General features: G+C 35.4%; 2 protein-coding genes across 7 annotated transcripts in view; one reads left to right on the top strand and one right to left on the bottom strand.

The window, feature by feature from the left end:
- Window positions 1-79: 79 nt before the first annotated feature.
- TOE1 (target of EGR1, exonuclease) lies at window positions 80-5,592 on the top strand. 4 transcript variants are annotated; one of them, XM_058178553.1, is made up of 8 exons: window positions 80-214; window positions 924-1,044; window positions 1,198-1,238; window positions 1,740-1,836; window positions 2,289-2,447; window positions 2,965-3,224; window positions 4,088-4,262; window positions 4,627-5,592. In XM_058178553.1, exons 2-8 carry the CDS (start codon window positions 934-936, stop codon window positions 5,389-5,391), a joined length of 1,608 nt encoding a protein of 535 aa, XP_058034536.1. In that variant the 5' UTR covers window positions 80-214; window positions 924-933; the 3' UTR covers window positions 5,392-5,592. The 4 variants fall into 4 exon arrangements, with proteins under 4 accessions (XP_058034536.1, XP_058034539.1, XP_058034537.1 ...); XM_058178556.1 differs by lacking the exon at window positions 80-214 and adding an exon at window positions 573-817; XM_058178554.1 differs by lacking the exon at window positions 80-214 and adding an exon at window positions 573-821.
- A 650-nt stretch (window positions 5,593-6,242) lies between these two features.
- Window positions 6,243-16,957, bottom strand: part of TESK2 (testis associated actin remodelling kinase 2) — a 60,126-nt gene continuing 49,411 nt past the window's right edge. For all 3 annotated transcript variants that reach the window (XM_058178550.1, XM_058178549.1, XM_058178551.1), the window contains exons 10-11: window positions 16,240-16,387; window positions 6,243-12,308 (exon numbers count right to left, since the gene is read on the bottom strand). In XM_058178550.1, the coding sequence (XP_058034533.1) occupies window positions 11,293-12,308; window positions 16,240-16,387 (1,164 nt within the window). In that variant the 3' untranslated portion in view covers window positions 6,243-11,292. The remainder of the gene's footprint in view (window positions 12,309-16,239; window positions 16,388-16,957) is intronic.

Genomic DNA, 16,957 nt, shown 5'->3' with positions numbered 1-16,957 from the left:
GAATGGGACTCCTGTTTAGGTAATCTTACATAACTGCGCTAGCATCCAACGAAAGGCACTTAAAATAGACAGCTACATATATGCGCCATCAGCACGGGAAGGACCCCTGAATTCACAACGCGCCGGAAGTTTAAGATATCAGCGGCAGACCAGTTCTAAGCTTTTAAGAGTAATAGAAATATTTGAAAACTTCCAGCGATTGATACAGTTGAATGTGAGTTCCGGGATTCTGTTTATTTTTATTTTTCTCTCCTATATGGTTTTCCCCACGCAGTTTAGTACCCAGGAACGCAGAGAAGATAGCTCTGCGGAACGCAGACTGCTCCCGCTTAGACATTGGCCATTGCAATATGACTCTTTTTATTAGCGCTACCATATCAATACTGCACAAATCCGGAGGACCGGTAGATGGCAGCAAAGAAAGTTTCCTGTATCTCTGCTATCTTCTGCAGGTCGTGTGGGATTCTTGCAACTCGGACATGTTAACTTTACTTTTTTGAGCTTTAATGGAAGAGAGGATGTAGATACAGAAAATGCATCAGTTCTTTAAGTTTTTTTTTTATTCGCATTTATATCCCGCCCTTCTCCGAAGACTCAGGGCGGCTTACACTATGTTAGCAATAGTCTTCATCCTATTTGTATATTTATATACAAAGTCAACTTATTGCCCCCAACAATCTGGGTCCTCATTTTACCTACCTTATAAAGGATGGAAGGCTGAGTCAACCTTGGGCCTGGTGGGACTAGAACCTGCAGTAATTGCAAGCAGCTGTGTTAATAACAGACTGCATTAGTCTGTTGAGCCACAAGTTGACTAGTTGGTAACCTTTTGCTTATTTTACTTTTTCACCATTGTTTCCCCAAAACAAAGTTAATAACTGGATTATTAAAATAATGGATCATATGTGTTTTGTTCCCAACAGCTGTATTACAATGGCCTCTTTAAGGGTGCCCGTCATTGATGTCCAGGATGACAATTTCAAGGAGCTCTGGCCATCCATGCTTTTGGCTATCAAAACTTCTAGCTTTATTGCTGTTGACACAGTGAGTAAAATTGCTCTTTATTGGTTTTAGCTTTGGAACAAGAGAAAAGAGAAATTGCAGTCAGACTTCTGAGAGTAAGGTAAAATTTATCCCTAATTATTTTATGTATTTGCATCTTCTACTGAACACTGAAAGTGTTATCTTTATCCATAGGAACTTAGTGGGCTTGGAACAAGGAAGAGTTTGCTGAATCAGTAAGTACTGTACCACTCTTTTTCTTCTGAAGTTTTATGGTCAAGATGATACCAAATTCTGAACTATCAATTTTTTAATGTTGGACCAAATATTTTATTCACAATGCTTACCGAATATACTTATTTCAGATTTTTAGATAAAAGCATTCAGTAGCTATAGGATGGAATTAATGATTAAGATTTGATAATTTAAGCAATTGGCTCTTCTGAAAACATAGACAATGTTAGCTATAGGCATCACTATATGGGTCTAGTACTCTTGGAATTGGGGAGGATCTTCGTCTTGTTTAAAGTTAGGAGATGTATTCAGGTTAATGACAAGATCCTGTCATCAGATTTGAAATCTTACTGAGTATTGGCAGCAGCTTTATAATGATCAGATTATTGGTCCATCTAGCCCAATGTAAACAATACTAATGATATTTTCAGGGATTTTCATGCACTCTGCAGATTAAATTCTCTGTTTTTGCTTCTTATTCAATTGCTTAATGTTTCTCACAGGTGCATTGAAGAACGATATAAAGCGGTTTGCAATGCTGCTAAAACACGCTCTGTTTTGTCTCTTGGAGTTGCTTGTTTTAAACACCTTCCTGACAAGGTATGGTGCTCGTTTTGTGTCTAGCCCTCTGTTGATATTTCTGTGAGGATAAGATAATCCTACCTCTGATGGAGAATAAATATTGAAGGCAAACCTTAGAAATTTAAATATGATTCCTGGTGTCACTAGCATTAGTTTATAAAACTTTTGCATTTTTGAGGTATTATTGTATTCACATAAAAGACAGAGAATCCAAATTTAAGACAATTATCCAAAAAAGAAATAGTAGACAGAAACATAGAAACCTAACAAATATCTTATTCTGTGTTCAGCTTTCTCGGTTAAGATTGCTTACTGTAGCTGAAATCAGTGCTGGAGATTCTCTCTGCACAATAAATATGTACATGCCATATATTGTAAATGTATGCAAATGTATGTATGAGACAGATCATACCCCCAATGCAATAGTAATTGTGGTCCTCCTTTTCATTGGATTGGCTTTTATTTTGCAGACAGAGAACACATATCTTTCCCAGATCTACAACTTGACCTTGCTGTGTATGGATGATTATATAATTGAACCACAGTCAGTCCAATTCCTGGTGCAACATGGCTTTGACTTCAACAAGCAGTATTCTCAGGGCATTCCCTATCATAGGGGCAATGATAAGGTACAAGAATTCCTTAATTTAAGGGCTAAATCTGATGGAAATATATGAAAGAAACTGGGAAATGGGTTAGGACTTCTTACCTAGTAGATTTCACAGAATATTTTGTTCCATAATTTGGTGAAAGTTTATTCTCAACATCAGAAACCAATCCAGGTTCAAGCTTTTTGACAAAAAGGTCTCATATGATAATAGATGCATACTTGCATCTATTAACTTCAGCTATTGCAAGGAAAATTACCAGTAGCAGCATTTTTCTGTGAGATTGGAGCTCTTACTGATAAGGCCATATTTAGAAGATGCAGTTGTGTGTTCAATGAATGGTTTAGTTGGTAATTAACAAATGGTAAACATTGCCTATGCAATACTTTAGATTAGATTGTATTTTCTTTTGATAATAGGTCTAGAAGAGATAACTTCCAGCATCCCATTTGTCTATCCAGATCTAAAGGGCTGTCAGAAGAGGACTTTCCATAGTGGGATGCCTAAATAACAACATTTCCATTTTATTTACTCACAGGAAAATGAAAATCGGAGTCAGACAATTCGTACTTTTTTCCTGGAAATAATTCGAGCAAGAAAACCTATCATTCTGCACAATGGCCTAATTGATTTAGTTTTCCTCTACCAGTGCTTCTATGCCCACTTACCTGACAATCTGGGCACTTTCACTGCTGATCTTTCAGAGATGTTCCCAGCCGGCATCTATGACACAAAATATGCCTCAGAATTTGAGGCACGTTTTGTAGCTTCTTATCTAGAGTATGCCTATAAGAAATGGTATGTATCATTTAACAAATAAATGCTGTAAACATCCTGACAGATGTTGAAGTTGCATTGCTCCTCTCCTGCTTTTTATTTATATATAAAAAGCTTCCAATATCCATATGACCAAGTAATCTAAAGGTTAAGAAGATAATTATCCTTATTATTCTGATTGGTCAGTTTTCATGCACCTTATAGATCATTCCATTTATGTATATGTTGAGGCAAATATTTAAATTGAATGTAGTGCTTTTAACTGTTCAAGAACTGTTTTTCTTCTTTTGTGAAAATATGGGAGGGAAAACAACAGATTTTTGTTTGATTAACTAGCCATTAATTATGATTACCAATGGCTTTATTACTCTTCTGAAATGAAATTTAAAACCTTCTTTCACTCTCTGCTCTGGTGACTACCGATTCAGAAAAATACTAAAATATGGCAGGAATTGCGTGTCTATCTGCTTTCTGTGTTCTCCATGTGTCCTAGAAAACATGAGAGAAGGAGACAGGAATAATCTTGCTTAGCATGGGAAAATGAAATAGGAATGATAGGAACTTTTTCTTTTGTTTGACTAACTAAAGGCAAGGGTCATCAGGAAAAATGCTAGTGACAATTAGCTGGCAATAGCATTTGTAAAACTAGACAAATAATGCAATTCTGTACTTCTGAATTCTTCTGTACAACAGCCCTTGTGTATTTATTTTCATCTCAGTGGCAATTCGGTATTTGTTTTGAATTGATTTTTTTCTCCCACCATACCTCATTTTCTCAATTCTCTTTTAACTTTTTGTATGATCGTGTAAAAGAAAAGCGAATCCTGAAAAATTACCGATTATCCCCATACATTTGCTATTATTATACTGCTCTTGAATTTCAGCAAACGAGAAAACTTCAGGTTGAAAGACTCCAAGAAACCATATCTCAGCATAGAATTCTGCAGCTATCCTGCCAGCATAGATGCCTATGTTGAATACCGGTTTTGCTCTGTGGCTGATGTCAGCCAGGCTCAAACTGACATTGCTAACAAAATTGTCATCTGCCAGCCATTTTCGGTTAAGTATTATTTATTGGGTCTTTCATCTACATTTTAGGATCTTAAAAATTGTCTATAAAACCAAATTGGAAATAACAGTTTTAGTGCCTCAAATGTTAGATGCAGACTTATGAGGACAAGCTATCCCAGATAAAAGATCTTGTTAGATCAGCCTTTCCAGTGTTAAGGAAGCCATATTTCTTTAAAAAAGAACAAAACTGGAGTTTTTGCTTCATTCGGGAAAGAGCTATCTTGGGATCCAAGTGAAGAGGTTTAGCATCAGTGATTATGCATAGTACTGCTGTCTAGGAAAAGTTGACTGGATTCCAATCTTTGCAAAATTCTTAAAAAACTATCCTAATAGTTCTCATTCTCTTTCACAGGCTTATGGCTGGTGCCCAGATGGATTGAAATGTACACAATCTCACAATATTGATCTAATTATTAATGAGGATGAGAATCAGAAGGAAGCGAAGCGGAAGACAAGGAAACAGAAATGGAAACGGCGGAAGAACTTAGAGTCAACAAAAGTTGAACTGAGCAGCCCCATGAATGATGTAAAGTTGGCTTGGGATAAGGAAAAAGGTTCCCCTTCCAAACAGTCTTGCCCTAGTAATGTGATTGCTCCTATTATAGATAGTGCAGATGCAGAAAATGTGTCTGGTAATGGGGAGACTTCAATGGATGTGGAACAAGAACTAGTTTCCAATAGTGCAGTTGATGCCAGTGTTGATGGGAATGCTGCTATTGCCACAGACAATGAGAGTATCATTTCTTCACCATTCAAAGACTTCCAGCAGGAAAAGGCAATAGGAAGGGAAGGAGCAGAGCCAAAAGCCCAGTTACAGAGTGATTCTGCAGTGACCTCTTTGCCTGTCACAGATAACGTAGCACCATCTAATTGTTCACGAGGGAGTATTCACCGGGCTGGGTTTGATGCTTTCATGACAGGCTACATAATAGCATACATCCAGATGCTAAAGAATGATAAACAGAGTGACTCAAATGACGGGCCTTGGTTGCCAGAGTGCTACAACAAATTGTACCTTAGTGGAAAGTCTGTGCCTCTTCAGATTGTGAAAAGTTTGTTTTCTAAATCTTCCAAAGCCCACAACCAAAAGATGAAATTGGTATGGGACAGTAGTTAGAAGTAAATACCATACTGCTCAGGATCACAGATAATGTCATTACTATCAATTGTTTTCTTGAAGCTGCAATACTCAAACCAGAGCTGCTAAAGAGACATTAATAAGACATGAATATGTGCAGCAGCCTGAATGGATTATGGATTTATTTTTAAATGTTTGTAAAAATTATGTATTAAATTTTCCCATTGGGGATAGAACCTTTACACTGTAGATGAAGCACTTTTTTTTCAAATGCTTAAGAAAGCACTTTTACAAGACTGGTGCACAACTTTGTGTGTTCATGCTCATACAATGCCTCTTGGGGAATGGCAATGCATTTAAGAGAAGACAGCTGGCATCAGTTTTCAAGCAGCCTTGTAAAGTTTCCCAAAAAATCATATGCCTTAACCATTCAGAGAAATTAACCAAGGGAACTGTGGAAAAGCTTTTTTACATGGATTACCTTGCACCATCATCCTAATATTCATAAGGTCAGGTAGTTGGCTCTATTCCTTGCTCTCTAATGTCCATGGCTTCAGATGATGTGAAATCATTACAGCTCTCCATGCAGTGGATGTGGAATAAATGATGCATTAAAGTACTATCCACACATATTTAAAAATCTGCACTGATAGCTCCCCACCAACACCTATCTGAATCTTATTCTTTACTGACAAGAATGAGGTAGTTTTCTTTTCAACATATCTGAGTTTGTCTAAAAGATATGGCATGCATATCTGAAATTTCTAATCAAACTTTCTGAAATTTTGTGGGACTTTTGTTTTAGACAATGAGAATGCAAATGTTGGGTACCAAATATAAAATCAACTATTTTTATAGTAGCCCAAAAGGGAGATTGCAGCCATCTAAATCTACTACAAAGCTCTCGAGGCTTCAGAAATCTTCCTGAATCTGGCCTACCATAACGTAAGAGTGATAACTGCTTTTCTTGTACTACAGTTTGTCATTAGCAAACAACTGGTTGTTTCTCCTCTTTCTGGATATCCTTTTGGAATCATGCCCTCTAAATGTGATTTATATTATACAGCTTGTTTTTAGTTATTTTAAATCCTTAAGATGGGGTAACAAAAAGTTAAGGAAAAGATAAGGAATTAAAGCCAAATAGTTTGATTTGTTCTCCCACAGTTCTATCGCAGTCTTATTTTCCTAATGCAAATTAAGCAACTTAACAGTTGAGAAAAAACATTACTGCAGGATGGAGTTACAAATCAACATCTGGAAGGCCAATGCCCCCCAGCCCCATTCTAGTATAATAATTCAAAGGGATATCTTATTCTTTGCCATCATCAATCTTTACTGAAATAAAACATTGGTGTTTCCCTTATTAAATAATGTTTACTTTTTTGTATCAAAATATTTGACAGACTGGAGGCTTTTTAATCTGTTAATTTATTGTTGCAAGCCTTTTTGCAATACAGATCATCAAAGTTATGTATTCCAGTTGCACACAACAAAACAATAATGAGATCTCTTGGAAGCTAAAAATGATGTTTTAATCTTATCTATTCCAGATACATTGCTTGGAAAGCATTATTTGATAACAACTTTAGTGGGGTCAATAATGTTCAACTTTTTAAAAATTGTTTCTTGGGAGAGCAATGACGTAGCTAAAGCTTGTCATTAATACCAAGTTAACTAGGGAAAAGAAAGTTCAAGCTAACTGGATAGCTCTAGCCAGATGTTATCAACATGTGGGAATGGACAGCAAAATGACAAAATTTGAAATCTATGTAAAGTGATGCAGCAATAGCACACACATTTTATATAAATGTTAATACTTACATATTTTATTCTAGGAAAAACTTTAAAAGGAATTGAATAACATGATAATTTTGTATTCATCTGTATTGCAAACATATTTGATATTTGAAGGATAACTGTTAAATGTGAAATCGAAAGATAAGAAAAAGCAACCAAACAATCAAGAACTGTTTTTGGTATAAGGAAAATGAAAGCATTTAGATATTTTCACTTTTATTTGCTTTAAGGAGGTATAAAAATCAGGTAGTAGGTTAAAAGTGGCGAGTAGGTTTTATTGTACTTAAAGATAGGGAGAAATTTTTGCTCAAAATAGAACCTTGAATCATTTAGTGAAAGTTGATTGGTAATTCTGCCCTTGACAAATGCAATTAACTTGAAAATTTCAAGATGGATACATGAGTACTCGGAAAGTAGAAATAACCAAATTAATAGAGCATTGATCTGTATTGTAAAGGAATTCACAAATGCAAATGCCTCAACAGGACAATTGTCCCATGTTTTGTTACTTGTTTATATGAAACCATTTAACTTACTAACATGACAATGTGACATTAGCTTCAGTTACTAGCCTTTTAATATAAGGTAACTGCAGCTTATACACTATGAAATATGATGTGTCTTGTCTGGGAACAATTAAATGTTCATTAATTGCTGGTGAATACACAATTGGAAATCTGAAACAAGGGAAAGCACAATAAGGAATTCTTTCTGGAATGAGACAAGCTCTTCTGGAATCTGACTTTAACAGAACAAAGATTATCACTTTTACAACAAAATACTGGAATGTATGAATATTAAGTCAGAATGAATGTTTCTCATTTTATATTACTCCTTTGCATCATCAATTTTGTCTTCTCAACCACATATTTGATTTTCTTCCGACAGTGAACTGGGGAATGGTTTTCAAAAACTGATAAAGAAAACTTGCAGATATTTTAAACTATATTTATCTTTGGTTACTTTTTTCAGTTCCAGTGAAACACTCTATTTATGTAATTCTAAGGTGGAGGGAAATCAGACATGAATCAACACATACAAATCAAGATTTGTTTTCTTTAAACATTCATAATATCTGAAGTATTAGAAAAATGCTTTTTCAAAAACCCTTTTCCTGGCAGTGTTAAATTATACACATGCTATAAATTTTATTCCTAAGCTTTAATGACAAAATTTAGCTATTTACAGACAGCAAATATTAAGACATAAAATTCCTTCATAAATATGAAAATAGATCTTATAAAGATCTATAAACCTTAAATCAAATATTTGGCTACCTCAAAGGTTATTTTTGCATAGAAATGTAGTGACATGCAGTATAAACAGCAGCATTAAGTGCAAAGAGGAATTATTCAAGTGTCTAGTTAAACTGGCAAGAAATACCAGTGTTCTTGGACAAGATGCAACAACCAAGAATCCATCGTACACTTTTTTTCTACTCAGGTATTAATTTGTTACATACATGTATTCACAGTCTTTCATCAGTTGGCCACATGAATATCCTCTAAAATGCTTATTAAATGTAATTTAGACAAAATTAATGAAGTAAAAATAGAGTGAGGATCTTAGAAGTGTCTTCAGGTGGCTTATCAAAAGCAATAGGCATCTTTGTTAGCAAATCAAACATGCTGAAAAGCAAAACCATCTAGTATCATTGTGTTTGTACAAATTATGCATTCATTTGGCCACATTCTGTATAGAGTACAGATGATGGCCCATAGCTGCTCTGCATTGCTGGCTTTCCATAGGATGTGATAATAAGAGTGTTTACATATTGTATAAAAGGACAGGTTACCTTTATGTTTAACCATCCAATAACTGTAGTTATTGCTTTCTCAAGTTCCTACAAAGCCAACTGTCATCGAATTGCAGTCTAGAAAGACTTACTTTTGCGTCAAGGACCTAGGTTATCATTAACACAAGAAGGCAGAGCAACCGCAGTAGGAATCCATCATCCCACTTAACAAGAGAAGGTACCACTTCGTAGAGTCTGTAAAAAACCTGGAAAATACACAAGGAGGGAGGAGGGGATGTGACCAGAACAGAAGTAATCTGTCACATCCAGCTTTCACAAGCAGTAAAAGGGTGAGACCGAAAGGCTACAAGAGCAGAGCAAGTTATAAACTAATGCAGGCAAAGAAATGGAATACTTTCTGGAAGTGAAATGGCCTTTGAGATACATTGCATGCTTGGTGCTTTCCAGAGCTGAGCATAAGTTACATTCATAAATTATTTTGCTTTGGATGGGGTGGAGGAAAATGCTACTGAATTCAAAATCGCACCAACTGTTTAAATGGTTATATTTTTTAACTCGTTAAATAAAGCAGCCTGATAATAACTACTGGGATTCTTTATCACTAATCCTGAAAGAGGAAACAACTAAACTGGAATGTGGTGCTACTTTAGAAATTTTCAAATGAATAATTGAGAAGACAATAATTTTGTTCTCCAGCTACTGGAAGGAACTTGAGGCTGTTATGAATGTCTATAAATAAACGTAGCTTGCAAACCTGGTCTGCTCAATATTTGTGATTCTGCTTTTATTGCTTCATATTTTGTGAGGATTTGCCCTTTCTACAGTTTAGTTATGAGGAATGAATATGAGGAAATCTATTTTCACCAGAACTAATTTCAAGTGTATTCGAACTAGAGGCAAGATTTGGGAATTTAATCCTTTTTATATAATTTGTATTAAGTCCTATTAAGTTCTGAGCATATAATGCTGGTTTGGATGTGCAAAGAGACTTTAGTATAGAGATACTATTTCTGTAGCTTCACTTTAAAATTCACTTGCCATTTGAGAAATTCCAAGCAATTTATCTACAGAATTTATATAATTTGCATACATAGATCATGTTTCTGTGTGAGTGAAGCACATAGACTAACTGAAGACATGCATGCAAAACTGGATTTTTAAAAAAAATATGTTGAAGAGAGTTCTTTCATGCCAAACATTTGATGGTGATACATTTCATGCTTCTATAATAAAGAGAATGAGGTTACCAAAGAGATGAAAATATTCATCTCATTTTGTTTCATGAACAATTTATTCAGAAATGGAACTTTGCTGTTCCTTCAGTAAAACGGCTAATGGAAAATTTCCTTTCCAGCAAATAAAACTGGACAAGCAATTAACAATTTAACAAGGAATGCCTGAAGTAGGAATATGCTCAATGCCTCCACTGTTTGCAACTGGACTGGAAAAGGTAAGGGAGCTATTGTAACGAAAACTCATCTTATTTAATAAATTTTAGAGAATTCAGAGCCATATTCTTCCTGTTCATTTAAAGCAAGGGTGAGGAAGTATCATGTGCAAAACATTATATTTTGGAACATTTTGATCCAAAATGGGATATTCTGGAAATCAACCAATCCAAAAACGATTTCTTCCAATCATGGACCAAGATTTTTTTGAGTATTGTAGAAATAGTTTGATACCTTGAACTACTTGCAGAGAAGCTGGTTTTTTGAAACTGTGGTAATAATGAACTCATCAGCCCTTGTTAATGGCCAGAACAGTTGTGGTTGTAGTCCAGTACATATACATATACACAAATAAACTGTCTTTAACTTTAAGCAACCCCCAAAAGTATAAACTTCAATTCCCAGAATATTCCAACACTGGACATTGTTCAGAATACTGGGATTTAAAATTCATATTTCGAAGGTTGGCCAGGATAAGTAAGACTAGTTTAGGACAATCTGCCCCTAGGGTACTTGTTATTTTAAATATATTCCATATAAATATTTATTGCTACTTGGCATTTTACTGCTAATGAGACAGAGATTTTGAAATTGAAGAAGATACTAAGTTCTTAAAAACATTTAACAAAACCTAAACAGTATGAATAACACAAATAGAAACACAGAGAGATGTCCATAATCCCAGTATCGCTATAATTGTGACCCTGCATAAATCAGGCACTCAACAGCAAACCTTCCTATATTAGCTTCTTCCTGAGGTATGCTGAGAATTCCTTTCATACATCCTTGCATGCATACAATCTCTCATAATACATTTTAGAATTTTCAAATGGACTGGTTACATTGCTACACTGTTTTAGAGACGTTTGACACAGGAAGTTAAAACCAGAGTAGTAAATAGGAGTGTTATCATCATCACCATCATCCAATGGTTGGCTTTTAAATGTCACATTTCGGCTGTCCACTTATTGATGCTGGTGTGTCTGAAGGCAGCAGAGAAACATTTGAAGTGTGGCTATCCACCACTTCAAGGAAAGTGGAGTCTCTGCCTTGCTGTGAGGAAGGATTAATACTGAGCAACTGTTTAGAAGATTCCAGTTTAGTGGAAGGCATATTCCTTTGAGTTTCATCTTCCACCTCCATTTCTTCAGAGGTGGTACAGCTCATGAACATTTCTGGGAATTGATTTTCTGGGTAGTCTACATTGTGCACTAAGATATTAGCCACTTGGCCAGAAGTGTCTTGCAGCACTTGTCCCTCAGGCTTTCCAAGTTCTGCCTCTTCAGCTGAACATTTTACAGAATACCCATTTTTGTTTAGAGGCTCCAGTTCATCAGAACAATCCATTTCTTCCTCTTGCAGAAGTGGAGGATGCGAGTCCTGCCTACGTTGTTTAACCTGAAAAGGAGGGATCTCAGATACACCATACTTACTACTGCACAGCAGCCTCTGGCGCACCTCAGCCCCTAGCTGGGTGGGATCACAACTACTGACTGTTGAAGAGAAATCTCCAAATGTACTATAATCTTTATGAACAAATTCAGGAGAAACTGGAAGTGATCTGCTTCTCCTCCCAGGAAGGAAAGAAGAGTCTTGCCAATCATAGGCATAGGTGTGCTTGAACAGCGACTGGCTCATCTTTTGACATCCTCTTGCTTCTGGAGAGTGCAGGTCAAATACAAGAGATATCACGGATTTGCTAGGCAAATCAAAAAATTTTATTTTCCCCCCTTTCAAGTCTTCCCTGGAATTGAAAGGGTTGACTTTTCGACTTGCCCCTTTGCTCGGTGTATAATATGGATCCTGAACATTTATCTTGCTGGAAGGTTTCCGAGAGAAAATGTCTGATTGACTGCGTGATAGCCAGATGTTGCGCCGTGGTCGGGGTGATTTAGGTGGAATCTTGTCATCCAATGAGCTCAGCCTTTTGATACCTTGTCCCCTCTCTAGCAATCCTAAAAAATAAATTCAGATTTAAATCTTCACATTACCTCAGTGACATATCTGGACTCATATACACACACAGGGGGAAATAATCAATATAAATGTGATATTCTCATATCCTCCACAACCATACACCCTTAGGAAGTTTACAAATTTTCATAGAGCTCTTCATCATTTCAAATGATTTTTCAATCTATTTTATATAAGCCAATTCTATAGACAGAGAATGCAATCTATCACATATTGTTATATTTTTGTCTTTATACTCTTCTACATGTCTTCTATCCCTTGAATGCATAAAATACTTAGAAATAGCTAATATGACAATAAATATATTATTTTCCAATTATTTGTATAGCTTAAAAGTCTTCCCAAGAGTGAAAGTTAAAGAGGATACTCCCCTTTTAATTCAAAGACAATGTTTTTCAGAAGTGAGGTTTCCCTGGAGCAAAAGACACCTCTATGCTGTGAAAAGGGCAGGCAAACAATAATACTTCCCTGTGGAAATGCTTATATTCCACATCAGCCTTCAAACAGCACATTGTCCAATGTAGAAACTAGGATACACAGCACTTGAGCTTGGGGGGGAAATCTGTTAAATACATTTAAATAAGAAGTCACTGACAAAGTAGCTATAAATATTAAGATCAGATGGACAGTGTTTAGCTACATTCCAAAAAAATATCATTTTCCTTTAAGATATTTGAATTTATGTTTAAATTTTCCTAAGCAGAACAGATATTAAAGCGATACTTTAAAACAAGAATGGAAAACCCATGCATAGCCTACGGGATCTCAGGATCGAGCCATCAAAATGGCAGCATTTTGATGATACAATTTTGGAACATTCTAATTTGGATAATTCAAGGGTGGGAATAGTACCACTTTACCTCCTGGAAATCTGACACTCCTATTCCATTCTTTTCTCTGAAAGCCAAAATCAGTTTTTGTGGGACAGGTAGTCCTCATTTAGCATATAGTAACCATTCACAGTTACAACAGAGATGAAAATCTAACTTTATGATCAATCCTTGTGTTTATGACCTTCACAGGTCTGTAAAGTAAAGGAAAGCTGAAGTAAGATCATAAACACAGTCACAGTTTCACTTAGCTTAACGATGAAGTTGCCAATCCCAAATGTGGTTGATAAAGGTGGACTACTTGAATCAGAGAAATGAAAGGATGGGAATCACCAGATTGCTTCTAGTAGCACTCCAATGGTCATATTTTATTCATTTTTATTCATTTCATTTTTTTTATCATTAATTTTAATTTTGTATGTTTCATTTGTATTATGTTGCCACTGTTAAAATTAAGTATCTGGTATTGATTCAAAAATCTGTTGTACAAAACCCAGTACCATCATGGATTTCCTCATGTTTAAGGGCTTTCTCATATGCATTCCTGTCAAAAAATGTAAATATATCTTTTGGCCTGAAAACTATGCCAGGATTTCCATGGCATGTTGAAAGCTGCATTCATAAATATGGACTTGCTTTTGGGAGAAATTCTAAGAAATGAGATGAATGTTTAAATATCTATTTTGCCCAATACGCAAAATTAAGGGCCATGTTTTGCTCCTTAAAACTCCAAAAAGCCTTCCAATAAAAGGAGGCCCAACCATTGGCCTAATCTTCTCTTGGGATCACAAAAGACACACTAACTGTGGGCTACAGTTTATATATCTTGTCTTTAAGACTGAAATGAGTGACAAATTTAAACTGGCTCAGCTACGGAATTCTATACTTAGCTAATTCAAATTTCCCAGTTCAATGAAAGAAATGTCTTAAATGTCTATATTGTGGTCATAGCAGTAAAACATCCCTCCCCCAAAACCTTGCATATGCCATAATTTAGAATTTTGTTTTCATCCTGCCTTTCCTACATTATAAGTAACTCAAGACAGTGAATAAACATAATACTCCTTTTTCCTCCTATTTTCTTCACAATAATCACTTTGTGAGGTGGATTGGGCTAAGAGAATGTGACTGGCCCAAAGTCAACCAGCTGGCTGTTGGATTGCCCAAATTTTAATTTTCATAAATTAATTCAGCCTCCATCTTTTTCTTTCTATTTTAAAATTTGCTATAATTCAAGCTGATAATAAATATTCCACAAGATGTATGTGTGATTCAAAATAAGCCATGAAGACAGCGCTTAATTTGGACTAAACTCCAACATACATTTACCAAGGACTCAGAAGACACAAAAAGCCTCGAATATTTTCTAAAATTATACATCATAAGAAATGACCAGAACATAAAAAGCTACAGCAAGTAATTACTTTTGTAATATTTTTCTTAGCCATAGAGTTAGAATTTGAGTGTCAAAGCAAGACAAAATAACAATGACCATTATCGAAGGTTCAAGTCTACAGAAGAGTTCTTTTGAAAAACAGGGTAACCACATCTAGCGACATAGAGTAGTTTTTTACATCATTCTGACATTAATAAAGCATGGATATCTCAGAGAAGTTGCTAACCACTAACCATCAACATTGCAAAGTGAACTTCATTCTCTTCCTCTGTAATCTGATTAACACGCCAAGCCCACGGTTACTATAATACAACCATTTTATTGTGTCTAATACAAGAATTTCCTCACACTACAGGTAGGGCAATTCTATCCATTAAAATCTATGTGATATTCATTGTCATACTGGCAGCAGATTAGGAGACAAAAGATCAGGAAGGAATGGTGCTGGTATTTTTCTCACCATTTTTGTTCAAAATAAATATAGCTCAAGATTTCAGGGGCTGTTCTTCCACTGTTGGGGATGTGATGGTAAACTGGGACACTTGTGACTCCACAGCTTCATATCATACATGCAACTTGTGTCCCTTTTACATGATTTTCATTAATCCTAATGTAAGAGGTGACAACTTTTCAGGGGGCAGAGCAAAAAGTCCTGAGATTGGATTGCTTCTGAAGTAGGAAGCCTCTGTTTCATGAGAGTAAATTCTGAGTCTATCTAGAAATCTGATTTGGGGCATCTTCTCCAAATCTGCCTATCCTATACATTTGAAGTTGGAAGGAATATTGTAGAGTCTTGCCTTTCATTATGAGGTCTGTGGAAGAAAGAACTAGAAAGCCAGCTTTTTCTATGGTCGCCGAGGTTTGCCTACCGTGGTTCACAATGTACCCTCTTGGTTAACATTTATCTCTACTTTTATCTCTTAACATTTAGAAGGGAGGTGAAAATAAAAGTATTTTTGTGAAGCCTTTTAATGCATTTGTGGAAGTGGGTGCTATTTCTGTTGCTATTTTTATTTGCGTGTCTGTGTGTGCTTGTTCGTGTGTGGATGCATGCATCCGTGCGCAGCACACAGTACAGCAATTGTTTTTATGACTCTGTCTTGCACTTATTCTTGTGATCCATCCAGAATCTTGAGGTTATTGGAGTGCAGTACAAATTATGTAAGAAAATAGAGAGGCATACACAAAAACTGTTGAAATTAAGTGTCATTTAGAGGACCACACTGATGTGATTAGATTGCTCTATCCTTAATTTTTAGTTGCACAGAAACAATTGTGCAACACAGCTGGGTATACCATATATCAACTTGTTCAGGTAGTCTAGACTAATGTTTATGCATCTCACTCAAGTTAATATGAACAACAACAACAAAATTAAATTCCAACCTATCACAGTGACTTAAGAAACTATGTGTCTAATAAATATGTCTGTGGACTAAATTTGATTCTTCAAGGAAGACAAAGTGAATAGATTTGATATATTGTGAACATCAAATTGTATTTCCATTTAATTTACAAGTAAATTAACTCGTATTCAATATCAATTATATTTAATTATACTTTGTTAGAATATTGTAAATACAATGCTTCCTATTTATAAATAAAAACACAATTCATTATAACATAAAATATTTAATGATTGTTTGGCAAGCTGGGCAGTTTTATGACCATATTGTTTGATCCTACCTTTGGAAACAAAGATGGGTTTTCGATCTGCAGCATCTAGATTTAGAAGCTTCCGTTCTCTTTCATCTTCTTCTCTTTTCAAATTGCTCAGAATTTCCTCCAGTGTTTTGACAATATCAGTAAATGAAGGACGTAACTTTGGGTCCATCTATGAAGGTAAGAAAAAATAATAAATTAAATACATAACAAAAAATCTATGCTTTTATGTTACCAGTAGTCTTCAATTTAGGACTGACTATTTAGCAACCATTTGAAGCTATGGCTGATCCCCAAAAGCTATTTACAATCTAATCCCTAAATTACAGTCATTGCAGTGCCCCCCAAAAGTAATTTGCCTTTATGACCAATAGCGGGGAATGCCCCCCTCTTAACTCTCCCATTCCCCACTTGAGCCTACTTTCCACCCAATGGAGTCCTACACCCTTGCATCAACCATTGCCGTTCTATTTTAAATAAAATTTACTGGATGTTTCATTTTCATAATACCTTGTCTAATATAATATTAGAAAGAACGATAGTGACAGCTTTTTATATCCTTACTTTATATTCTTTGCCCATTTTTATACCAAATCTACACATAAATAACAAATGTTATAAACTAATCTATACAATTCATTCATATTTTGCCTTCAAAACACTTCATAATTTCTAAACTACAAAATCTCCCAATTCATTCATCATTGCATTTTTAAATTTAACATAAACTGAGGTTACTATT

The sequence above is a fragment of the Ahaetulla prasina genome, chromosome 3 (assembly GCF_028640845.1).
Source record: "Ahaetulla prasina isolate Xishuangbanna chromosome 3, ASM2864084v1, whole genome shotgun sequence".
NCBI lineage: Eukaryota > Metazoa > Chordata > Lepidosauria > Squamata > Colubridae > Ahaetulla > Ahaetulla prasina.
This window is presented reverse-complemented; position numbering and strand designations above follow the sequence as displayed.

What these genes read in the sequence shown, in the direction of transcription:
- TOE1 (XM_058178552.1), top strand. Translation starts at nt 904, where the DNA reads ATGTGTTTTGTTCCCAACAGCTGTATTACAATGGCCTCTTTAAGGGTG. An exon ending in GCTTTATTGCTGTTGACACA is followed by an intron (nt 1,045 to 1,197) that starts GTGAGTAAAATT and finishes CTTTATCCATAG; the next exon opens with GAACTTAGTGGGCTTGGAAC. An exon ending in TTAAACACCTTCCTGACAAG is followed by an intron (nt 1,837 to 2,288) that starts GTATGGTGCTCG and finishes TTTATTTTGCAG; the next exon opens with ACAGAGAACACATATCTTTC.